Source organism: Hordeum vulgare, chromosome 6H (genome assembly GCF_904849725.1).
Source record: "Hordeum vulgare subsp. vulgare chromosome 6H, MorexV3_pseudomolecules_assembly, whole genome shotgun sequence".
In the NCBI taxonomy this organism is placed as follows: Eukaryota; Viridiplantae; Streptophyta; class Magnoliopsida; order Poales; family Poaceae; genus Hordeum; species Hordeum vulgare.
The window spans coordinates 2,630,266-2,650,828 of record NC_058523.1 but is presented as its reverse complement, the minus strand read 5'-3'; the positions used below and the strand labels follow the sequence as shown (position 1 = coordinate 2,650,828).

General features: G+C 40.5%; 1 protein-coding gene across 1 annotated transcript; it reads left to right on the top strand.

The window, feature by feature from the left end:
• The first annotated feature begins 7,507 nt into the window (after nt 1-7,507).
• LOC123401084 (ervatamin-B-like) lies at nt 7,508-8,831 on the top strand. The gene is made up of 2 exons (XM_045094802.1): nt 7,508-8,060; nt 8,233-8,831. The coding sequence occupies exons 1-2, from the start codon at nt 7,508-7,510 to the stop codon at nt 8,829-8,831; spliced, it is 1,152 nt and encodes a 383-aa protein (XP_044950737.1).
• Nucleotides 8,832-20,563: the final 11,732 nt, after the last annotated feature.

The window sequence follows — 20,563 nt, the reverse complement described above, 5'->3', positions numbered from 1 at the left end:
AGGCAGGGCACATCTTATACCCGAGATAGAAGAATCGGTTCCCTAGGAAAATGCTTACCAAGGATTTTGGTTGCAGGGTTGTCTAATGATATCATTTTCATGACAGCTAGCTTGTGCTGAACCTTATTTTTATTTCTCTAGGGGCAACTCTATGAGTGGTACCCTCTTCACAACTGACCGGGGAATGCCGTTGAGAAACCTTATTGGGTGTGATTGTGGATTTAGATAGTCCCATGCATCCTGCTAGTTGAGGAATTACGAAGAGCAACCTTACATATAAACCCACAACTGCTATGTGTGAGTGTCCATTATAATAGTTGATTTTATATTATTTAGTAAAATATTTTTCATTTCCTTAAGTTATTTGAAACCATAAGCATGTTATCTCTTATTGGTTTGTTGTGTTGAATGGATTTACAATTGCCCCCACTTTACCGGTCAACTTTGAATCATCTGTTTCACATATGGCTAGCTCTAGTTTCACACACACATTAGCCTATTCAATGGAAAACGAAAATTAGCATATGGTTTTCTTCAATATGTGTTTGGACATTCACTACATTTTACTCTTTCTCAAATTACTTTCCAAATCATTATATCTGGCATTCCCAAATTTATTGTGTTCATCATATTTCTAAAATCTTACCCATCTAGAAGTACATTATTTTTATGGCTAATAAAACTACTGCCAATTTATTTCCGTTATTCATTATCATAAATCTTAATAAAACGGTTGTTACATATTATTTTTAGCAATTTGTTTTTGAATGGATTGCTACGTGTATGAAACTACCACCCATTGTCGCTCAAACCACTCAGAGTGGATTATAGGAGAGGGTACCCAGGTTTAGCAAAAAGGGGTGTACATGAAAACCCTTCAAAATTATTTTCAATATCACAGATATATTTCAATTCTATGTAGCGTATAACAACTCTAATGTACTCAAAATAGACAATATCTTTCATTTAATACAATGGGTCATTTTCATTCTAGGTCCGTCGGTGAGGCAGAGAATTTGACGATACTCCCAACCTTGCTTCCGTCGGTGAGGCACAAAACCACTTTGTGCTTGCATTGTTTAGTGCCACAACTTGACGATACTCCCACCTTAAATCGTCAGATCTGGCATTGATTTGTACTTATCTAGATTCACTAACCTGGAAATGAACTCTTCAAAACTTCATTAAGCTCAACGCGTTGAGTAGCTTTAATTAATTTGTCCCAGGGCCAACTGGGAGGAGAATTAATAAGTGTATATAGTATGCAAATACGTACGACGATACTTTGATGCATGTTACCACAGCTAGCCTCTGCCTCTCTTTGCCCATGTAGTTACGACCGAGGTCAACGTTTTTGTGCTCAAAGAATTGGTTTTTACAAGAGCTTGAAATCCTCGATCCTACAATTCCTACTAGCTAAGTGTAAAATGCCTTCGAGGATTAAAGTGAACCTAGTAGCATCTTACTGATCTTACAATACACACGCACAAAGTTAACCTAGTAGCATCCTAGCTAAGTGTATGTACCTTATTCAATGGGAGGTGAGAAAATAAATATGATTGCTATCTCATCTCACCATGTATCTCGTTTAGGCGTTGCTCGTTCATGTCCATACAATCTCGTATTCTCATGTCATTTATTTACGCATCATATATAATCCCATGCGATCCTAGCTCATGACATAAATAAAATGTACCAAACTAGCAAATTATATATACCAACAACCATCTTACAACTATTGGAGATGGCCTAATATAATGACCTACAATCAAAGTAGACTTTGTTTGTCGCAGGGCCCCCATATCTAATGGGGTAGCCATGCCACCCCTTCTAAAGTTCAAAATTTACTTTACTGCATACTAGTTAGCCTAATATGTGGGTTCTACAAGTGTTCCAATGTGTTAGTGTTAAGTTTAGCACCCCCTAGGTTAAAATTCTAGATCTACCACTGGTTTTGTGTGCCAACCTCTGGCAGTCTTGATCTATTTAGCTACATACTTCTATGTGAAGACTTGGGGATGGATCGAGGTCCTACTAAGTACTAATTAATTCACAGGAGCCTGGAGCTTTGAACGTGGTACAGACATTTAGACATTGTTAAGTAACATGAACTTGGCTAGCTACGAAAAGACTTGGGAATGGATCGAGGTCCTCGCTAAGAAACTCATTGATCGATGGAGCTGTCCAGTAGCGTTGTCTGGACAAGCTGATCGATGTAAGATCAATTCAAGTTAACAAAATATTGAGCATGTGTTGTCACATGGGGTTTCTTCCATTGGTCGATTTAAGTACCATTGAGAAGGTGTTGTTCCCTCATCCGGGTTTAATGGACCCCCTCTTATTTGGGTTGAAACTTGAACCGTTTACACATAAAAATCCATATAAACTGCTGTGCTCAAAATGGAAAATTTGTACCATTTAGTATACCGTGTGATTTTCGTGTTAGGTCTGTCGATGAGCAAGAAGCTTGTTAATCCATCTGGGTTTGGATGTTATGCGCCACGAGCTCTTGATCTTAAATTGTCAGGTCTGGCATTGAGTGGTACTTAGCTAGATTCGCTGTCCCCCATAGGAACTCAACAAAACTTCATTAACTCAAGGCGTTGACACACTTTGTTTAATTTGTCCATGGACAAACTTCATTAAGCTCAAGGCTTGAGAGGACAGTTAATAACAGTATATAGTACACAAGTACGTAAGACGTACTTGCATGCATGTTACCACAGCTAGCCTTTCTTCAACTAAGTAATTACGACCTAGTGAATGAGTATCAAACTGAGATTCATACATCCCAAAATACATATATGCATGTAAAGAAGGAACTTGTTTCACCTCTTCAGGTCAACTTTATTACATCCATAACTAACTGCAGGCTGCATCTTGGCGGAGGTTCAGTTTCCTACTAGCTAGAATTGTAGAATGCCTTGGAAGATTAAAGTTAACCTAGTAGCATCTTACAGATCTACAATAACTAATCATGTGTACACGCGCACAAAGAAACTACCGTGTGGCATCTAACATGGTGGCCGGGTGGCTATAAATAGCGAGGAGTGGTGCTCTATCATATGGACACCACTTCCACTCATACTCGTACTAGCTAGTTCCACTGGAGGCTTTCCCTTGCAACTCACCAATGGCGCCATCACCAAGTAGCAGTGCTGCTGTGCTGACCGTTCTGGTGGTGGCCGTCGTGCTGCTGCTGGGGATGGGATTCCCCGTGGAGGCGGCGACGGCATGCAAAGACTGCGCCCTGCAGTGCAACTCCACATGTAGCGCCGCCCACTTTGATGGGGCGGGGCCGTGCGGCGCCGACTGCAGCCCGTCGTCGGGATGCTCGGGCTGCCTCTCCTACTACCAATCCAAGTGCAAGTTGGGATGCTTGAGGGCGTGCAAGGCCCAAATGCCTGCTGCATACGACTGCGAAAGCTTGTGCCAAGGCAATTGCAGCAACGAAAGCAGCTTGTGCGGCGCCGTCTGCGGCGAGTCGCCGGCGTGCTCGGCCTGCAAGGTCAACTACTCCCGTGGGTGCACATCCTGCTGCACGGCCTACTGCAAGTGCCACTGCATCTAGCCAGCTCCATCATTTCTAGATTTACTCACACGTACGGCACCTTATTGAGGAACCACATGTTAGTGAAATAAATACGCGGAGGGCTTTTCTTTTTATTCATCAAATAATCATAGGGGCACCTTGTTTTTCTTTAGCATTTCGGCCGGTTCTTACACCGTGCTTTTAATATCTTATTCTGTTTTCATATTTAATTACTTCGAGTATATTTTAGTTTTCTTATGAAATTGATAGAATCTATGTATGCCATATTCCTCCATGTATGTCCTTGGAGATAATCTTTATCCAACTACTTGGTATGTCATGACCCAACTATATTTCTCTTGCCCCTCAAAGAAAGTTCATGGAGTTGATGTGTACCCAAATACTTGAAATGTACATGCACAAGCTATATACACATGATTTCTAGCGAGTTCCGGCGGATGGGAGGGAAGGGGCACACACTCACCCATAGGGGTTGTTTGGATATGAGGTTTATAGAAAACTGTATTCTAAAAACATGATATCAGTTCTAACCATTTAAAAACTTGTTTGGGTTATCCAACTAAAATGTGGATAGGTATAAATGAATTAAAACCTCAAAAGCTAGTTCTTAGAAAAAAGAACTAATAGTTCTTTTTTTATAAACAAACAAATAACCTCGTGCAGCGTGATCTGCAACTTGGATCGAGTGGGCTGACTCTGTCGACGCCGTTAACGCCTCGCCCATCCAAGATTTTGGATTTCGGTTTGTGATTTTTCTTGATCCTGAATGAGATGTCCGAAGTTCAGCCATTTCAATTTTTTGGATGAAATAGTAAAACCAGAATTTGAATTTGAACCCATTATGACAGAAATTTAACCAAAAATGAAATCTAGTGGAGCGAGTCCGACATTAAGGAGTACAAGAATGTAGTGTTTGGCACACTAGCACCGATGATTGGTTGAAGACTTCAAGAACCAACGGAGACTAGGACATTTGTTGAATGCTATGCAGTACCATGCCGCAGGCGCAAGAGCTTCTAAGAACCAATGGAGTCTAGGACGTTTGTTGAATGCATGGACCGTGAAGCGAAAAAAGCCTCACAAACTCACAATCGTCTCTCACAAAAACACATATGCATGTTACATCATTCATATTGTGAAAGGCTACAGACCGCATAGTTCGGGAGGTGCTGTCAATGGCTTCAGCAGCAGCCGACAGAGGTCGGTAGAATCAAACTTTTAAAAAGAGGAATTTAAAAATGACAGAGGTTGCAAAGATGTGAATGATGCAAGAGAGAGAGAAATGAATAAGCTGGGTGGCCGACTGCGATGAGTGTGGGATGCACATCTGTTGTTGTGCCCTGTGCGACATGGCACAGCCGCACACATAGAAGGAGGAAATAAGATTTGTTTAGGGTTTGTATGTATGGTCCGATTGTTTTGGCTAAGGCAGTGTACTGGGAAGCCTCCATAAACTGGGTGGGCTCTAACTAATTCAAATTGGGCCCATGCGACAAGGCTAAACTTCGGACGGAATTTGCCTTTTTGGCTGAAAATAAAAACTCAGCGCTCGACACGCCATGCCTGACTTGGCTGCTTATCTCGCCATCCCCAACTCCGCTTCCTCCTCCCTGAGAACCCCTACCAACAGCATGGCGGCGACAGAGAGTTACAGCAGCACATCAACAAAATCTTCCTCTCTCCTTGCGGCAATCATGACCACGTTGAGGGGTTGCAGTGTGACACATGATCTACATGGCCTGCTACCAAAGGATGCCGGACACATTCTCCTTCTGCTCTCAATATTAACAGTGGCAAACACTTTCACCACAGGTGCACACTGCATTGAGTATCCAGAGAGAGATGGTTTGGAAGGCTTGGGCCCCACCTAATTTCTTTGCTTGGCTAGCACTTCAAGATAGGATCGGCACTGCTGGCAGATTAGATAAGTGAGGTTGGCCAAACTGTGGCCCTTGCCCCCTGTGCAGATGAGTGCAGGAATGCGGTCCCCGTCTTTTCTTCTGATGCCGCTTCACCCTCAAACTTTGGAACATGATGATCCTGAAATTCCGCATCCAGGACATGGACACGCCCACATGGCACTTGTTCAACTCCGTTAGGGCATGGTAGGCGAGCACGAGCGACGTGTGCATCACTGACCGAAGAGCAATGGCTTCGATCACCATGTTGGTGGTGTGGACCATTTGGAATGAGCATACAACAAGATTGTTCCGACAAAAGAGCGCACCTCCTCAAATTTTACTCATCTTCATTGTCGGTGAGGCAAACCTTTAGATCACAGTCGGGGCAAATAAACTATGGTCTTTGTTGTTGATAATTGTCATGCCTTGATTTGGAATTGTGTTGTAACAAACACTTTCTCCTCCTTATTTAATATATATATGAGGCATATCTTTTGCCTCCTTTTATGAAAAAAATTGGATCTAAAATTTATATACATGAAGCAACCTGCCTAGCGTGTCGATTTGTATTCTGATCTTCGATCCGAGGTATCACCAGGTCAATCACGTTCAGTTAACATGCATGTGTACTAATTTTGAAATGACCGGTCGATTGATGGACAAAACTAGGACCTGGACGCATATCGGCAAGTCTTCTCACATGCATGCCATCAGGCCGATCACAAAAGTAGTGCAATGTTGGATTAATTTAACTGGATCAAAACCAAGTTTCATGTTCAGTTATTCCAAATACACACTGCACAGCGCGTCGGTTCATATTCTAATCTCCGGTCCGAGTAATCTCATGACATCTCAGATGTATATGGACAAGTTGTCTTACATGTCAGGACAATTATAAAAAAGTTAATTATGATGTACTATGAGTAGATTCAATTAATCACTACGTCCATCCAAGTCTCATCTCGAGTCAGGCCAGCCTAGCATTCATTATGTTTGACCTTAAAATTTTGCAGATAAACTATACACAAGTGTCACTCATTGTATAAAATGTTTCGGATTTTTCTATGAAAATAAGTTTTGTCAAATTTCAAAATTCAAAGGAATTGTATAGTTTTTAAAAAATTATCTTGTGCCAACTGTCCGAGAACTTTTCGGCACATGGTATTACATGTGGGTTTTTGATCTGCAAACTTTCGAGTTCAAATGTTCTTTATTTTGGGAGAAACCAAGAATAGGACTTCTCGCACAAACTTTGATGTAAAAATAGATGGTGAGAATAGAGAGTATACTGGTATGGCGGTACAAATAGAACTTTTGCTTTTATTCTCAAAAAGAAAAAGAAAAAAACTTTAGCTTCATTTAATCCATCCATAAATCATGGTGATACTAAAAACAAATATTAATCGCATGTTGAGATATGTAACCATGTGAGAACATACAACGCATGGAGCTGATACGTGTTAGGCAAAATAGGTAGTAGGGCCAACACACACACAAACCAAAGAGCGGCGAACAAAGCATACCTCATATTTACAATTTGTCGTAGTTTGTGTCCTTAACTCCCCTTCCATGTGTTGTTTGGTTTTTTTTGGTGCATGCTCTCATTTTAAACATACCGAGGAAAGATTCTCAAAAAAAAAAAAAGTTACCGAGCAAAGGCAGAGGATTAGACTTAGGTTTCCATGAGCCATAGTTATACCATTACTTTTGTATGGGTGAATCACATGGAATGGTTTCATGGCCGTTGTATTGTTGATCATTAGGCGCATCCTTAATTTAAAACCATACGTATACATATTATTAGGTGAGCTATCATGACGTACATGTGTCTTGCGTAAGCAACCTGACGTACATGCATGGAATCCTTAACGTACTGTGCATCTGACTTTGTCATGCAATGTTACTTCTTTGTTTTTTTTTTTTGGAGGGGATCATGTTACTTGTTGCATATAGCTCTGCTTTCATATCGCCTATAAAAGCAACACAACTAAGCTTAGCGTGAGAGGCATCCAATCACCACCAACACACTGCTAGCATCACCATCAAAATCAAAATGACTGGCCACATGCTCAGTTTCTCCACTTGTAGATGTTCTTTGTTAGCGCTTTGTGTGCTCCTTGCCATGAGCTGCCTGATGCTAGCCGGCTGCTCTTGGGACTCGTTGCCGACAAGTGATGATGAGCACTCGGGCAACCACCATGATCCGATGCTGGACCGTTTCCATGAGTGGATGAGGGTTCAAAACAAATCCTACTCCACGGCTGCTGAGAAGGCTCGCCGGTTCAAGTTATACAAGAGCAACATGAGGTATATAGAGGCTGTGAATGCCAACGCGACCACCTCTGGGCTCACGTACGAGCTTGGGGAGGGTCCCTTCACTGACATTTCAAATCAAGAGTTCGTGGCACTTTATACCGGCCAGATTCCGGCTGGTGAGCATGGAGAATATGGTGAGCAAGATGAGCAGATTATCGCCACCCACATTGGGCCTGTGGGTCGCGCGGGTAAAAATACTGTGTACGCCAACTTCTCAGCGAGCGCGCCAAGGAGCATGGACTGGAGGAAGAGGGGCGCCGTCACCCCCGTAAAAGACCAAGGGAAATGCGGTACACACAACATCTGTTGTTAATATTTCTCCTCCACTAGCTATTTACTACTACTCCCTCTATTTCAAAATAAGTGTCGCTGCATTAGTATTAAATTTGCGTCACTTATTTTGGGATGGAGGGAGTATATGCCATATCAATTATTATGTTAAGCATTGATATGCAACTCCAGGATGTTGCTGGGCATTCTCCACGGTGGCTGCTATTGAAGGAATACACAAGATCAAGAGAGGGATTCTTATGTCTCTGTCGGAGCAACAACTGCTAGACTGCGACAGAGAGGAACGCGGTTGCAATGGTGGAAGAACTAACAAAGCTTTCGAGTGGGTCGAAAAGAATGGAGGGATCACCGCCACATCTTCCTACAGATACAAGGCAGCCGAAGGTGGATGCTTGAAGAACCGTAAGCCGGCGGCAAAGATCAGTGGCTCGATCCTAGTCAAGAGCAACAACGAGGTGTTGTTGATGAACGCTGTGGCAAAACAACCGGTAGCCGTTTCGATCTCAGTACATGGCAGGCACTTCCCCCACTACAAGCGGGGCACCTACAACGGGCCATGTGGTGCCAGTCTCAACCATGCCGTCACCATTGTAGGTTATGGGGGGCGAAATGGGGCCAGGTACTGGATCGTGAAGAATTCCTGGGGGGCGAAATGGGGTGCAAAAGGATACATTATAATGAAGAGGGAGACAAAAAATCCATCGGGACAGTGTGGTATTGCTACGTTCCCGGTCTTTCCCTTGATGGAAGCTGGACGATCGACTGATTAAGGCGCGCTTCCTTTATATTCAGACCCATGCATTTTAATTTGTTCAATTTCGTAATTCTTGCCTCCATGTGCACAGTGCCTAGTACTCTGCATCTGCTAATAGGCTTTTACTCCCTTTCAAAGATAAGGATCTGTACTTATTGAAGTTTGTAAGTTGTGTGTCATCAGAAAAAATAGTTTGTAACTTATGTTGATTCGGTATGAGAGCAAGGTGTCAACTTATTTCTAACGCCACCATGTGCACCACTTTATGTCATTTGATTACTACATCTACATAAATGATACGTTTTTACTAAAACTCAGCTAGTTGAGACAATGTTTTATCTCATTCATTTTGGCAGCTGTTGGATATTTTCCGTGTCCTGATTTGCGTTTTCTGGAGTTGGCCAGCACTATAGCGGTGAGAAAACCCTATTTGCCGCTCGTTGCCTCAAACTGCCGGGCGAGTGACTGAGCAACGACTCAACATTTTTCAAAATTTCGAAATAATTGTGAACAATTTTTAAAAACAGGAATATTCTTTGATATGCTGAACATTTTTCTGGAAAGTTGTAAAACAAATGTACCAAAACATGCCGAACAATGTTTTAATAATTGGCATATTTTTTAAAATCATGAAAATATTAAGAAAAATATAATTTTCATTTATGTGCAAAATTTGAACTGACAAACAAATTTTAAACTTTTAACATTTTTGTAAACTTTCAAGCATTTCCCAAACATGTGGAAGAAAAACTGAAGAAAGATAAACTAAAATTAAAAGTGGAAAAAGAAACATCTCAAAAAGGAAGAGAAGAAAGAAGAAACAGAAAAAAAATGAAAAATGACAAAACAACATAAATTAAAAGATGGCCCGCAGAGAGCTCATACACGTGTTTCCCCACATCAAACGCGCCGACAAGTTGGGTGATTTGCGGCTTGGTGGAAAGGAGCCGTGCCTTCCCTTCCCTGAGAAGGAAAAGTACGTGGCAAATAAGCCCATAGGGCTAATCCACGAGGACCTTTGCAGCTCTATCATCCCAGTGAGACGTCGCTACATCTAGGGCTGCAAACGAGTCGAGTTCGAGCGAGTTGTACTTGGCTCAGTTCAGCTCATATTAAAATTCGAGCGAGCTCAAACTGAGTGAAGCTCAATGTGGAGCTGTAAAACATGATTCGTACTCAGCTTGTAACGATCTTGAGTCAGTCTCGAGTTAGTTTCGCGCTAAATGAGACAGTAAAAAATATAAATCTTCGAGGGTGATTCCAACTAGATAAGGCACATCACGACATAAGAAAGCACTGCAAATGTTATTCCAATCAATACGATGATAATGTAGCTTATTCAAAGTAGTTCGACTTATTCTCTAATAACCAATGGTCTAGCATCAACATAAGATGACAATTCATGACCAATATATAATTGGAAAAACAAATTATTCGTCGAAGATCATATTAAGTTGTTGTATAGTGTAGGCCGTAGATGGTCTTGGAGTTCATAGGACTTGAAGTAATTCTACATCAACATACCAAGAAACGCAACTGGCCTGCATATTACAATTTATTAGTTTGCAAGATAATACAAACAATGCAACAATTTAAATGAATGTTCAATATATTATATTCGTTTCTTACTAGTATGTAGAAACGATTGAAGGATCTAGAAAAGGAACTTCAAGTAAGTCATCCTGGTGTTCTTTATCCTGAGAGTATTTGTGCACAACAAAATCGTAAGATGTACATATGTACATGTTAGACTATTTGAAATATATGGCATAAACAGAGTATTCAGGAACTCACGTTGTTAGCTTTCTTCTTCTTTTGGGAGTCTCTAATCCAACTAGCTGAACACACCAAAGCCTCAACAGTATTTGGGAGTAAAGAGCTTCGAAAATTATCAAGCACTCTACCTCTAGTACTAAATGATGATTCCGAAGAAACAGTACTGACAGGCATAGTAACTATATCCTTCGTAACCTTGGATAGTATTGGATACCTTGATGAATTTTGTTTCCACCAAAGTAGCACATCAAAGACTTCTGAATGATCAATAAGTGTAGCCTCATCCAAGTACGCAACTAGATCTGACTTGGAAACCTTTTTAGCAATAGCTTTCATGAAGGTACGAAACTTAGTTGAAATTGCCATAAGACTATTGCTTGATGTCCCATTTTCTGAAACTAGGACCTAATTATCCACTTCCTTTTCTGCTGCAACCAAATTGGTTGTGTGGTCACTCTCATAAATTTCATACAACTCCTTCAGTGCCAAACTTACTGAGTCAATGTTGTGTTCAATGTCACTAGCAACATATATCTTGGGAAAACAAAAATTAATTAGATCCTTCTTGTACCTTGGATCCAAAATTGATGCTATTGCCAGCAAAGTACTACACTCTTTCCAATACTTCTCAAATTTCTGAAGCATAGCATTTCCCATATCATGCAAGAATTTATCGGTAGAGATAAATGCATCATCGAGGACCTTCTTAACATTCACAATGAGAAGAAAGAACTCATTAGTTGTAGGATAGGTTGATCCAGAAAACATAGTGGTTGCCATGCTCAACACTGCTAAAATATCCCATATTTTAGCATACAACCTCCACTCTTCACTAGATGGCTCCCACTTATAATTGGCATCCAAATTTGCATAATGGAAGAATGCGTTTTTGAAAGCAAAGGCAGGCTCAAGCATCTTGTATGTGGATCCCCATCTAGTTGGAACATCAAGACACAACCCCATCTTGGTTGACATGTTAAGTGACTTGACAATCTCAGTAAATTTGTAGAGCCGAGATGGCGACTTCTTCAAATACTTAACCGTCTGCCTGATGTTCTCAATGAGTGGTTCTATAGCTTTTAGGCCATCTGATACCAAAAGGTTGAGTGTACGAGCAGAGCATCTGACATGAAAAAATTTACTATGGAAAAACACACTTCCTCTCGCCTTAAACTTGGACATGAGGTGACGAGCAACCACGTCATTGGAAGAAGCATTATCAAGAGTTATAGTTGCAATTTTGTCTTCAATCTTCCAATCAGAAAGGCACTCAAATATAGCCTGGGATATCACAATACCTGTGTGTGGTGGCTCCAGTTCAAGAAAACTAATCACACTGCATATTCCATTCTGAATCAATATAGTGTGCCACCAAGATCATATAACAGAGACTTTGGTTCGAGGTCCACAGATCACACGTGAGGCTAATTTTGCGAATATTCTTAAGTTCCTTCTTCTGTGTTTCCTTTCGGGACTTCAAAATCTGCAAACAATCATTTCTGATGGTGGCTCTTGATGTCTTCTGATAAGAAGGATTCAAAGTCTTCATCAGCACATTGAACCAGAAATGCTCCACCATGCGGAAAGGGTACTCATGGACAATTATCATTGTAGCCATAAGCTCATGAATTTTTCCATGATCATATCCACCAGAGAAATTGACTACTGGAAGATCAATATCACATGCATCTGTCGCATCAAAATTCAGAGTGCCTTGACCTTTTTTGATGTTCTTCTCACCCTGATGTGCAAAGCAGCCATCTAGATGCCTCTTCATTGTTGTTGTAGTTCCAGTCTTCGGGTACATGTACAGTTTGCTGCAAGACTTCCACTTAACCTTTCTCTCCATTTCTCCTTTTTCTTCTTCTTTGAAAGCACCTCAACCTCCTCAAAGTGCTCCCATACATCCGAGTATTTCCTTTTTCCAGATGATTTTGGCAATTCATCATCCTCAACCATCACAACTTCCTTGGCATCCTTGGCTTTATTCTCACACAGGACCTGCGAGTCAGAGGTATTAAACATACGTGAACAAACATTAAAATGCAAAGTATCAGTATAACACATCACATATGTCGGACCTAAGATTCAGAGGTATTAAACATATCTGAACAAACATTAAGGTGCAAAGTATCGGTATAACATATGTCGCATATATTGTTAACACAAACACAATAGTCATACTAAGTTGACACATAATTGGGCATCAAGATCAGGAGCTAATGGACATTCGGCAATTTCTAGTAAGTACAAATTAAGCGATTGGATAGACATCTAAATTACTAGAAGATTAGAAAAACATCTAAATTATTGGACATATTGGAAAATCTGTAGTACTTCAAACAATAGATGAACAACAATCGCATCGCAACCAAGAGACCTGCTTGAAAACCCAGCCTAATCAGAGAGATTCAACCAACAGCTGACAGTACATACACACACCTAACCAAAAGCAGGGAATCCGACCATCTAGCGACCAGGGCGGCAACATCGGGCGCGGCGTGTTGGGCCGCCGGCGTGGCAGTTTGGAAGTGCCGTGTGGATGTGGCGGCGTGCAAACTTCTGCTCCAGCCACCAAGAAGATGAGGAGCACCCTCGGGCGCGGGCGCACGGAGTGCCGGACGTCCCTAGCTACATCTTGCTCCTAGGCAATGAATACAACCGGTTTTTGTGGAGCTTGAGTATGGCCACAAGTTATGAATGTTGCGTACAACGGGGATTGTTGATCGAGAGGCAACCAACTGGCTGCTAGGTCTACCCATGTCCCACGCACGGGCTCGATGCAACGCATCTATTGATCGGGCCAACAAGCATAAGTACACGCACAGGGTCGAGTGTCGCATCGATTGCTTGGATTCAGTAAGCAGTCCATGTGTAGCGATCCGACACAAAACGAGTCAAGCCTCTGTGTATCCGTGTCATTCCTGAATCATTGCGCTGGCACACACAGTACATCAATGTATATATCAAAATGCAATAACATGTAAGTAACGTAAAATTGATATATACCTCAAAATCTCAGCGGAAACAGTCAAGGGAGTGGATTCCCAATAAACACCAACGGCAGGTTGAGTGCAGACCGTAACCCTAAATCGTACTCTTACTCGTCGAAGAAAATATCTACAACATAAGATGTTGCAGCCATGTAGTTCAGCATATCGAATATGCCAGCAAGTCACAAAAGAGAGGGTGAAAATATCATATGGCAGGTGGGGCTGTAGTTTAAGTTTTGCGTAAAGTAATTTTTTCCTACAACAAGGGAGAGGGTAAAAGCAAAAATTTACTACATTGTTGGTTATTAATGAGAAGGTTTTCACCAACCATTTCTCATATCCAAGTTATCAATAACACCCACATCATTAAGTTATTGGTGTTGAGAATTCCTGATAGTTTCAGTTCCTTTGGCTCAAGTTGTCCATGACCATGGACACGACTAATCGATTAGGTTTGAGTACTCTGTAGAGTTTTGCACACGTTCCCACAAGATTTGACCGCCTCCGTTGAAGTCCTCGCACTTCAGGGTTTTTGAGAACCGGATGATCAAAACATGGTCTTTTAAGGGGTTCCTCGGAGACACTATCGGTGCCCATCCAATCCTACCGTTCTTCTACATCTCGTAGCACCGCCCGTCCAGAGTCGCCACAATGTCCAACCAAGCCAGAGCCCATAATGACTTGTGCATGTGCAGCTAACCCTCGGGTCTTGAAATATCCATCTATCTGTTTGTGCCTGGGTGAAGCTTTCCGCAAGATGTCATGACGCTTTCCCATGCATCCCGGGTCATCCACTGGTTTCTCAAGGGAGCCCATCTGAACCATCCTTCACCCAGAGGTATATTGCATCATGAGGTCTTGAAAGTCTTGAAGTCTTCAGGTCTGGATTATTAAGTTCTCACAACACTCATGATAAACACCCAACCAACCCCGTCAAGTAGAAGCATAGCAAAATAATGTCCCGCCCAAAGTAACAAGGGTTTATGAGTGCCTAGCACATGATACTACATCAAGAACCAAATTTCCAAGTACCTACTTTGCATGCAATGGGTGAAGAAGGTTGAACTAATGCAATAAAACCATAGGTAAAATCTGATCAATGTGAACTTGTCTGGTAAGGTTGATGGATATAGATATCGCCCATAGGAAAAGAACTTGACAGAACTATTCGTCACTCTCCGATGAAATCTATATAGTCAAACATATTATTCACATAAGCAATTATACTAGCAATCATTCTAACTACCAATATCACAAACAACAAATAAAATTTATCCAATAAATCAAATCAAACGAGAATCCAAAAGAAACTTCAAATAAAACTCTTGAGTCTTCTACTACAACAATCAAAAAAATAGTTTTTGTCCTAATTAAACTTAACAGCAAATAAAACACTAAAATAGTAAAATAACAGAAAATAAAATATAAAATAACTAAGATAACATAAAGTATTTTTTCATAAAACAATATTATTTTGAAAGTATTTTCAAATAGGAAATTAAACTAGCAACAAAATCAATTTGCAAGTTATTACAGAACTAGAATTGAATTCATGCTATCAAATAAACTAAAATTTTGTTGTTGTTGAAAACCTACTGTTAACTAACAAAAAACAAAAATATAACTTTTCACAAGTATAAAAGAAAACAAAATAAAAACATTTAACACAAAAGAAATAGGTATAGACCTAAAAGAACTAAAACAAAATCTATTTTGCTTAAAACCCTAATTTAAATAGTCTAAAAATTCTAAAATTATTCCTAATGATAAAGAATCAACCCAAAACCTATTTTTAAACTTCAGATATTTAGAAAACAAGATTTGAATCAAATGAATTCAAATTTAAGATATGCAAACATGGTCAAACTCTATATCTACACAGACTACGTAAAATTTGAGACCCAATGCAAAAAGAATCATGTAATTTAGAGTTATAGAATAAAAGTTAAAGCAAAAACAAAAACAGAAAATATTCTATTTTTAAAACAGAAAACAGAAAATGAAAAATTCTAACTAACGGACAGGGTGCTACGTGGCAGAATCCTATTGGGTGAGAGGTGTGCGTTGCTAGGACTAATCAACAAACGGCCGCAATGTAAAGAAAAATCTTTGACTAAAATAACTAACAAAAAAACCAGTTGGTTTTCTTAACAAACCCGAAGGGGTATCTGGAGATCTAATCCAGAACGTTGGCCTAGATCTAACGGTTGAGAAGAGAAAAGGGGCTCACCACGTTGGTTGGAGGAATCTCCGGTGAGGATCGATGGCGGCCGAAGGTGGAGGAGGTCGGGGTGGTGGCTCCGGTGGCCGGCGGCGGTGGAGGATAGGTCCAGTCGGTGGCGGAGGGGCTCCGACGATGAATGGTGGCGTCGATAGGGGCTGGGGCGACGAGAGGGAGCAGCAGGGGCTCTGGCCATGCTCGGGCTGGGGCCAAACTACGGCGAGCTCGTGGCGGCGTTCCGGCGATGGGGTCGGGCGGTTCTGGGGCGGAACGGAGAGAGGAGAAGGAGGGGAGTATATATAGGGGCAGGGATGGAAGAAGCGAAGAGATCGTGTACGGATTCGAGTGCTTCGGCGAAGGCAAGAGAGAACATGCCGGAAAGGAAGGAGATGATCTCGAGGTGGAAGAAAGAGGATTTAGGCCGGATTCGGTACAGGCCCATGTCAGTTTTTCCTACAAAAAATGATTTGTTTCCATTTAAATTAAAACAGGAAAGAAATCCTAAATAAAAGAAAATCTATAATATTTTTATATATACGTATTATATATCAAAATTTGTAGAAAACATTACCTACAAGATGAACATATTTTCTAGGCCAAATAAAATTCTCACAAATTATAATAATTCAAACTGTGCTACTGTTTTAGATAAAAGGCAAACAAAACATTTTCAAAATACTAAAATTGATTCAAATTAATTTCTCTCCATGTTTATATTGAAGGGAATCATTTTACCCTATGTTCCATGTATTTTATTTTTGGAGAAAAATAAATTTGAAAACCACTTCAAAAATTGTTTTTTGAAACATAATATGAAATATTTTCAAAATAGTCTCGTGAGTTTCATAAGTTCAAATATAATTTCGTATGGCCCCTGGTTTGGAGTGTCATATTGCTCCTCTCAAGATTTTGAAATTTGGGCAAGGGGATTTGAATTCATTTAAACTTTCAAATAGGACCAAATATGAAATAGATCGCAAAATGAATTATATATTTTCACAAACCACCTTTTTCCAAGTCCTTTATTTTGAAGAGGGCATGTTATGTTCTAAGAGTGATTTGTATTGGATGAAATTGGATTCATAAGAAGGTGGGAAAGTCATTTTATTCCCTCTCATTGAAAAGTTTCAAATCTCACTGAATTTCAAACAAGCATTCAAACAATCATTCATTCTAGTAATTATATTAACATTCCAAAATTTGGGATGTTACACCATGTATCGCTTGGGTTCGGCAATTTATCATCCAATTTATCGCTACTTGTGGGGTCAACGATAAGATTAGGCCTTATCTTCACCGTTTATCGTTTGGGGCAATTTATTCCTGTGACGAGCGATTTATCGGAAATCTACTACTAAATCAGGCCTACTTATAGCACTATGTTTGCAAAAACTATCTTTATTTGTGTTTTGTGGACCTTGTTATGCAATATGTATTGTAGTCCTGTATTGTTTGTTACTATACAAGGATTCAAATGTTAAAAATCAAAGGCAACACTTCTATCGAATATTGTTTTGGTGTTGAATATAGCACCTTTCCGTGCTGGCAAGGGGATTGCAGAAAAAGGGCCGATTAATAGTCGACCAATTAAATCGATTAATCGGCATTGAGTTCATCAAGATGCTCACAATAAGCGATATCCTCAACACTGGTAAGCAACGATCTCGTTGAAGCTTGACCGCTCGGTTTCAGTACATAGTGTGAAGGGTCGATTGCTCGTATTGAGTAAGCGGTCGATCGATTGCTTGGTTCCAGTAAGCGAGGGATCGTTCGCTCGGGTTCAGTGAGGGATAGATTGCTTGACACTAAGTGAGGTTCCGATAGGTCGTGTTCAATAAGCGATGGATCAATAGTTTCAGTTTAGTAAGGCAAGGGATCGATTGATCATGTTCACTAAGTGATAGGTTCTCTTGGATTCAGTTATCTAAGGGTCATTCCATCCACCGATATCACACTGTATACCGGGAAATAACTGAAAATTTCTCTCCCTCAATACTACCATGATTTGTGACATCTTGAACAGCTTAAAAACTGTCATGAAGGTGCGCCTTCAAATAGCTGATGATGAATAGCCAATTTTTGTCATAAGGTTTTTGTCAAAAAACTAGGTGCCCACTATATCCATGATGATACGTGTTTTTATCACAATTATTGTTATGGAAGTAACTTTCATGATAGAAAATGTTTCCGTTCGGACCATAATGTCTTTTTTATAGTGTTTTGTTACTGCTTTTTATTTCATTAGTGTGCAGTACATAGTACAAGTATCTACCAAAAACTTCAAATGTCTAGAGGTGTTCTATCGACTATCCCAATTTCCAATTGTAAATATAAGATGGCTGAAACCTAGATTCCAAGAGTCCTATCCAGCTACATCACTTAAGAGGAGTCCTCCAAGCACACAGATTCCATATTTGAACGGTGAGGCTTTTTTTCTAGATTGTCATGGGCCATTGAAAGTGTCCCAAGATGAAACACACCTAGGGGTCCTCAGCCTGGCCAACTAGGGCGGAAGTCGATCTGCTAAGATGCCCCTTAGCGGGGACACCCTCTGCTAGTGTAGTGATGGTAGGCATTTTCCCTGCCCCTTGGGACCTGTGTTAGCAGTGGTGGGAGACTAGTGACAGGCGCTCTCCACTGCCAAGCTCGTAACTAGTGGACATTTTGGGCCTGGTACTGTTAGTATATTCTGCATTGTTATTTGGTTCTCCTATCATACTAATGTTACCGTTGTCGGCTTTTGATATAGCCTTCCACTCTCACCAGCCAATTACCCCACCTGTTTCTCGGACTCGGATATCGGCAAGTCCAGGATAAAGGTTACGACAAGAGACAAATAATTGAACGAAAATATAAAAATTGAAATAATATTGTCAATCCCATGTTTTTACTACACAAGGCTGCAAGGCTATGACTCGGACCCTAGCCCCTCTGGATCACTCACACATGGCGACTGGTTCACCAAGATTTTAGCTAGAGCACCCACATCTACCAGAGCTGCAATCTTAGCCGAGAGTGGAGGGAACAGGCACGATCCCTCACTTGGTGTATAACAGGCACAATCCACCACTTGGACAACCACATTTGGTGTATAACAGGCACGATCCGCCGCCGCGCGCGGTCCTGGAGGCAGCATGCGCCAGCCACTGTGACCATGCGCAAACGGGTAGGCGACAGTCTGCGAGAAGGGATATGAGATGAGGGAGACGAGCCAAGAAACAACATACCAGCCGCCGCAGTCCTCGTAAGCCAAGCAGGGTTCCTGCCAGCCCTCCTCTCTAGCAATGACGAGGTGGCGGTGAAGGTTTCTCTAGGCTCTTCCCGAGTTGCCCATGTGGTTCAACGCAAAGGCTGCATGTACAACATATTTGATGATTGCCCGCCTTAGGGTCACAGTATTTTTGTCCATGGGTGTATGTACTTCTAATTTTATCAGTAAATCCGTGATTCAGCAAAAAAGTTAGTTCTAAAATTTGTATACATGAAACAAGCTGCCTAGTGTGTCGATTTACATTCTGATCTTCGATCCAAGGTACACCAGGTCAATCACGTTCAGTGAACAAAATTAGGACCTGAACGCATATAGGCAAGTCTTCTCACATGCATGTCATCATGTCTAGATCACTTCAAGTTGATGAAAACCAAGGTTTCATGTTCAGTTATTCTAAATACACACTGCAAAGCGTGTCGGTTCATATTCTAGTAACCGATCCGAGGAATCCCACATGTATTGACAAGTCGCTTACTAATGAGTCCCATGATCCAAGAATTTAATTCCTTCAATTACTACGTACATCAAATGGGTCCATGCATTAGTTACCATGTTAGAGATCTATACCTAGGATGCTAGGCAGTACTAATGAGATTCCAAGAACCTCCATCCAAGTCTTCTGTCGGGTCAGGCCAGCCTAACATTGAGTTTGCGTCAAAATTCGCGTCAACCTTATATAAAAAATTTCTCTTTTTTGTTTCTTCCGAAAAAGTAAACATTGGACTCTGAAACTTTGCAGATCAAGTATACACAAGTGTCACTCATCGTATATAATGTTTCTGATTTTTTTTATGTAACATAAGTTTGTCAAATTTAAAAATTTAAAAATTAACCGTATCATCTTAAAAGATATATGTTGTGCCAAAATATCCGAAATTTTTTATGCACATGTTATTACATGTGGGATATTGGTCTGCAAAGTGTCGAGTCCAAATGTTATTTAATTTGGGAGAAAAAAATACTTCTTGCATGAACTTTGATGTAAAAATAGATAGAGAGTACACTGGGTTATTATATTTGAATTTCTCAAATTAACTTTAGTCCTCGAACTTACACTGGGTTATTATATCTGAAATAATCATGGGGGCACACTGTGTTTTCCATTTTGCACCTCGACCAGATTTCGCACCATGTTTTTAATTTCTTCTTTAGAGTATATTTTATTTTTTTGCTTCAATGTTATATCTACAGAATCTATATATGCTATACTCCTCGAAGTAAGTTTTATTTTATGAGGTGTCTAAGTAAGTTATCGGAGAACATTTTATTATCGAAGTACATGGTATATCATGATCAAAACTTATTTGTCAGGTCCCTGCAAGTAAGTTCTTGGAGATCATCTTTATCCAACCACTTGGTATGTCATGATCGAATTATGAATACATGCATGTGATTATACTCCCTCCGTTTCTAAATATAAGACCTTATAGAGATTTCACTATAGACTACATACGAAGCAAAATGAGTGAATCTACACTTTAAAATAT

Bases quoted from the DNA above. Each gene is read 5' to 3' on its own strand.
- LOC123401084 (XM_045094802.1), top strand. From the start codon at position 7,508: ATGACTGGCCACATGCTCAGTTTCTCCACTTGTAGATGTTCTTTGTTA. The intron at 8,061-8,232 runs GTACACACAACA...ATGCAACTCCAG, and splicing joins AAAAGACCAAGGGAAATGCG to GATGTTGCTGGGCATTCTCC.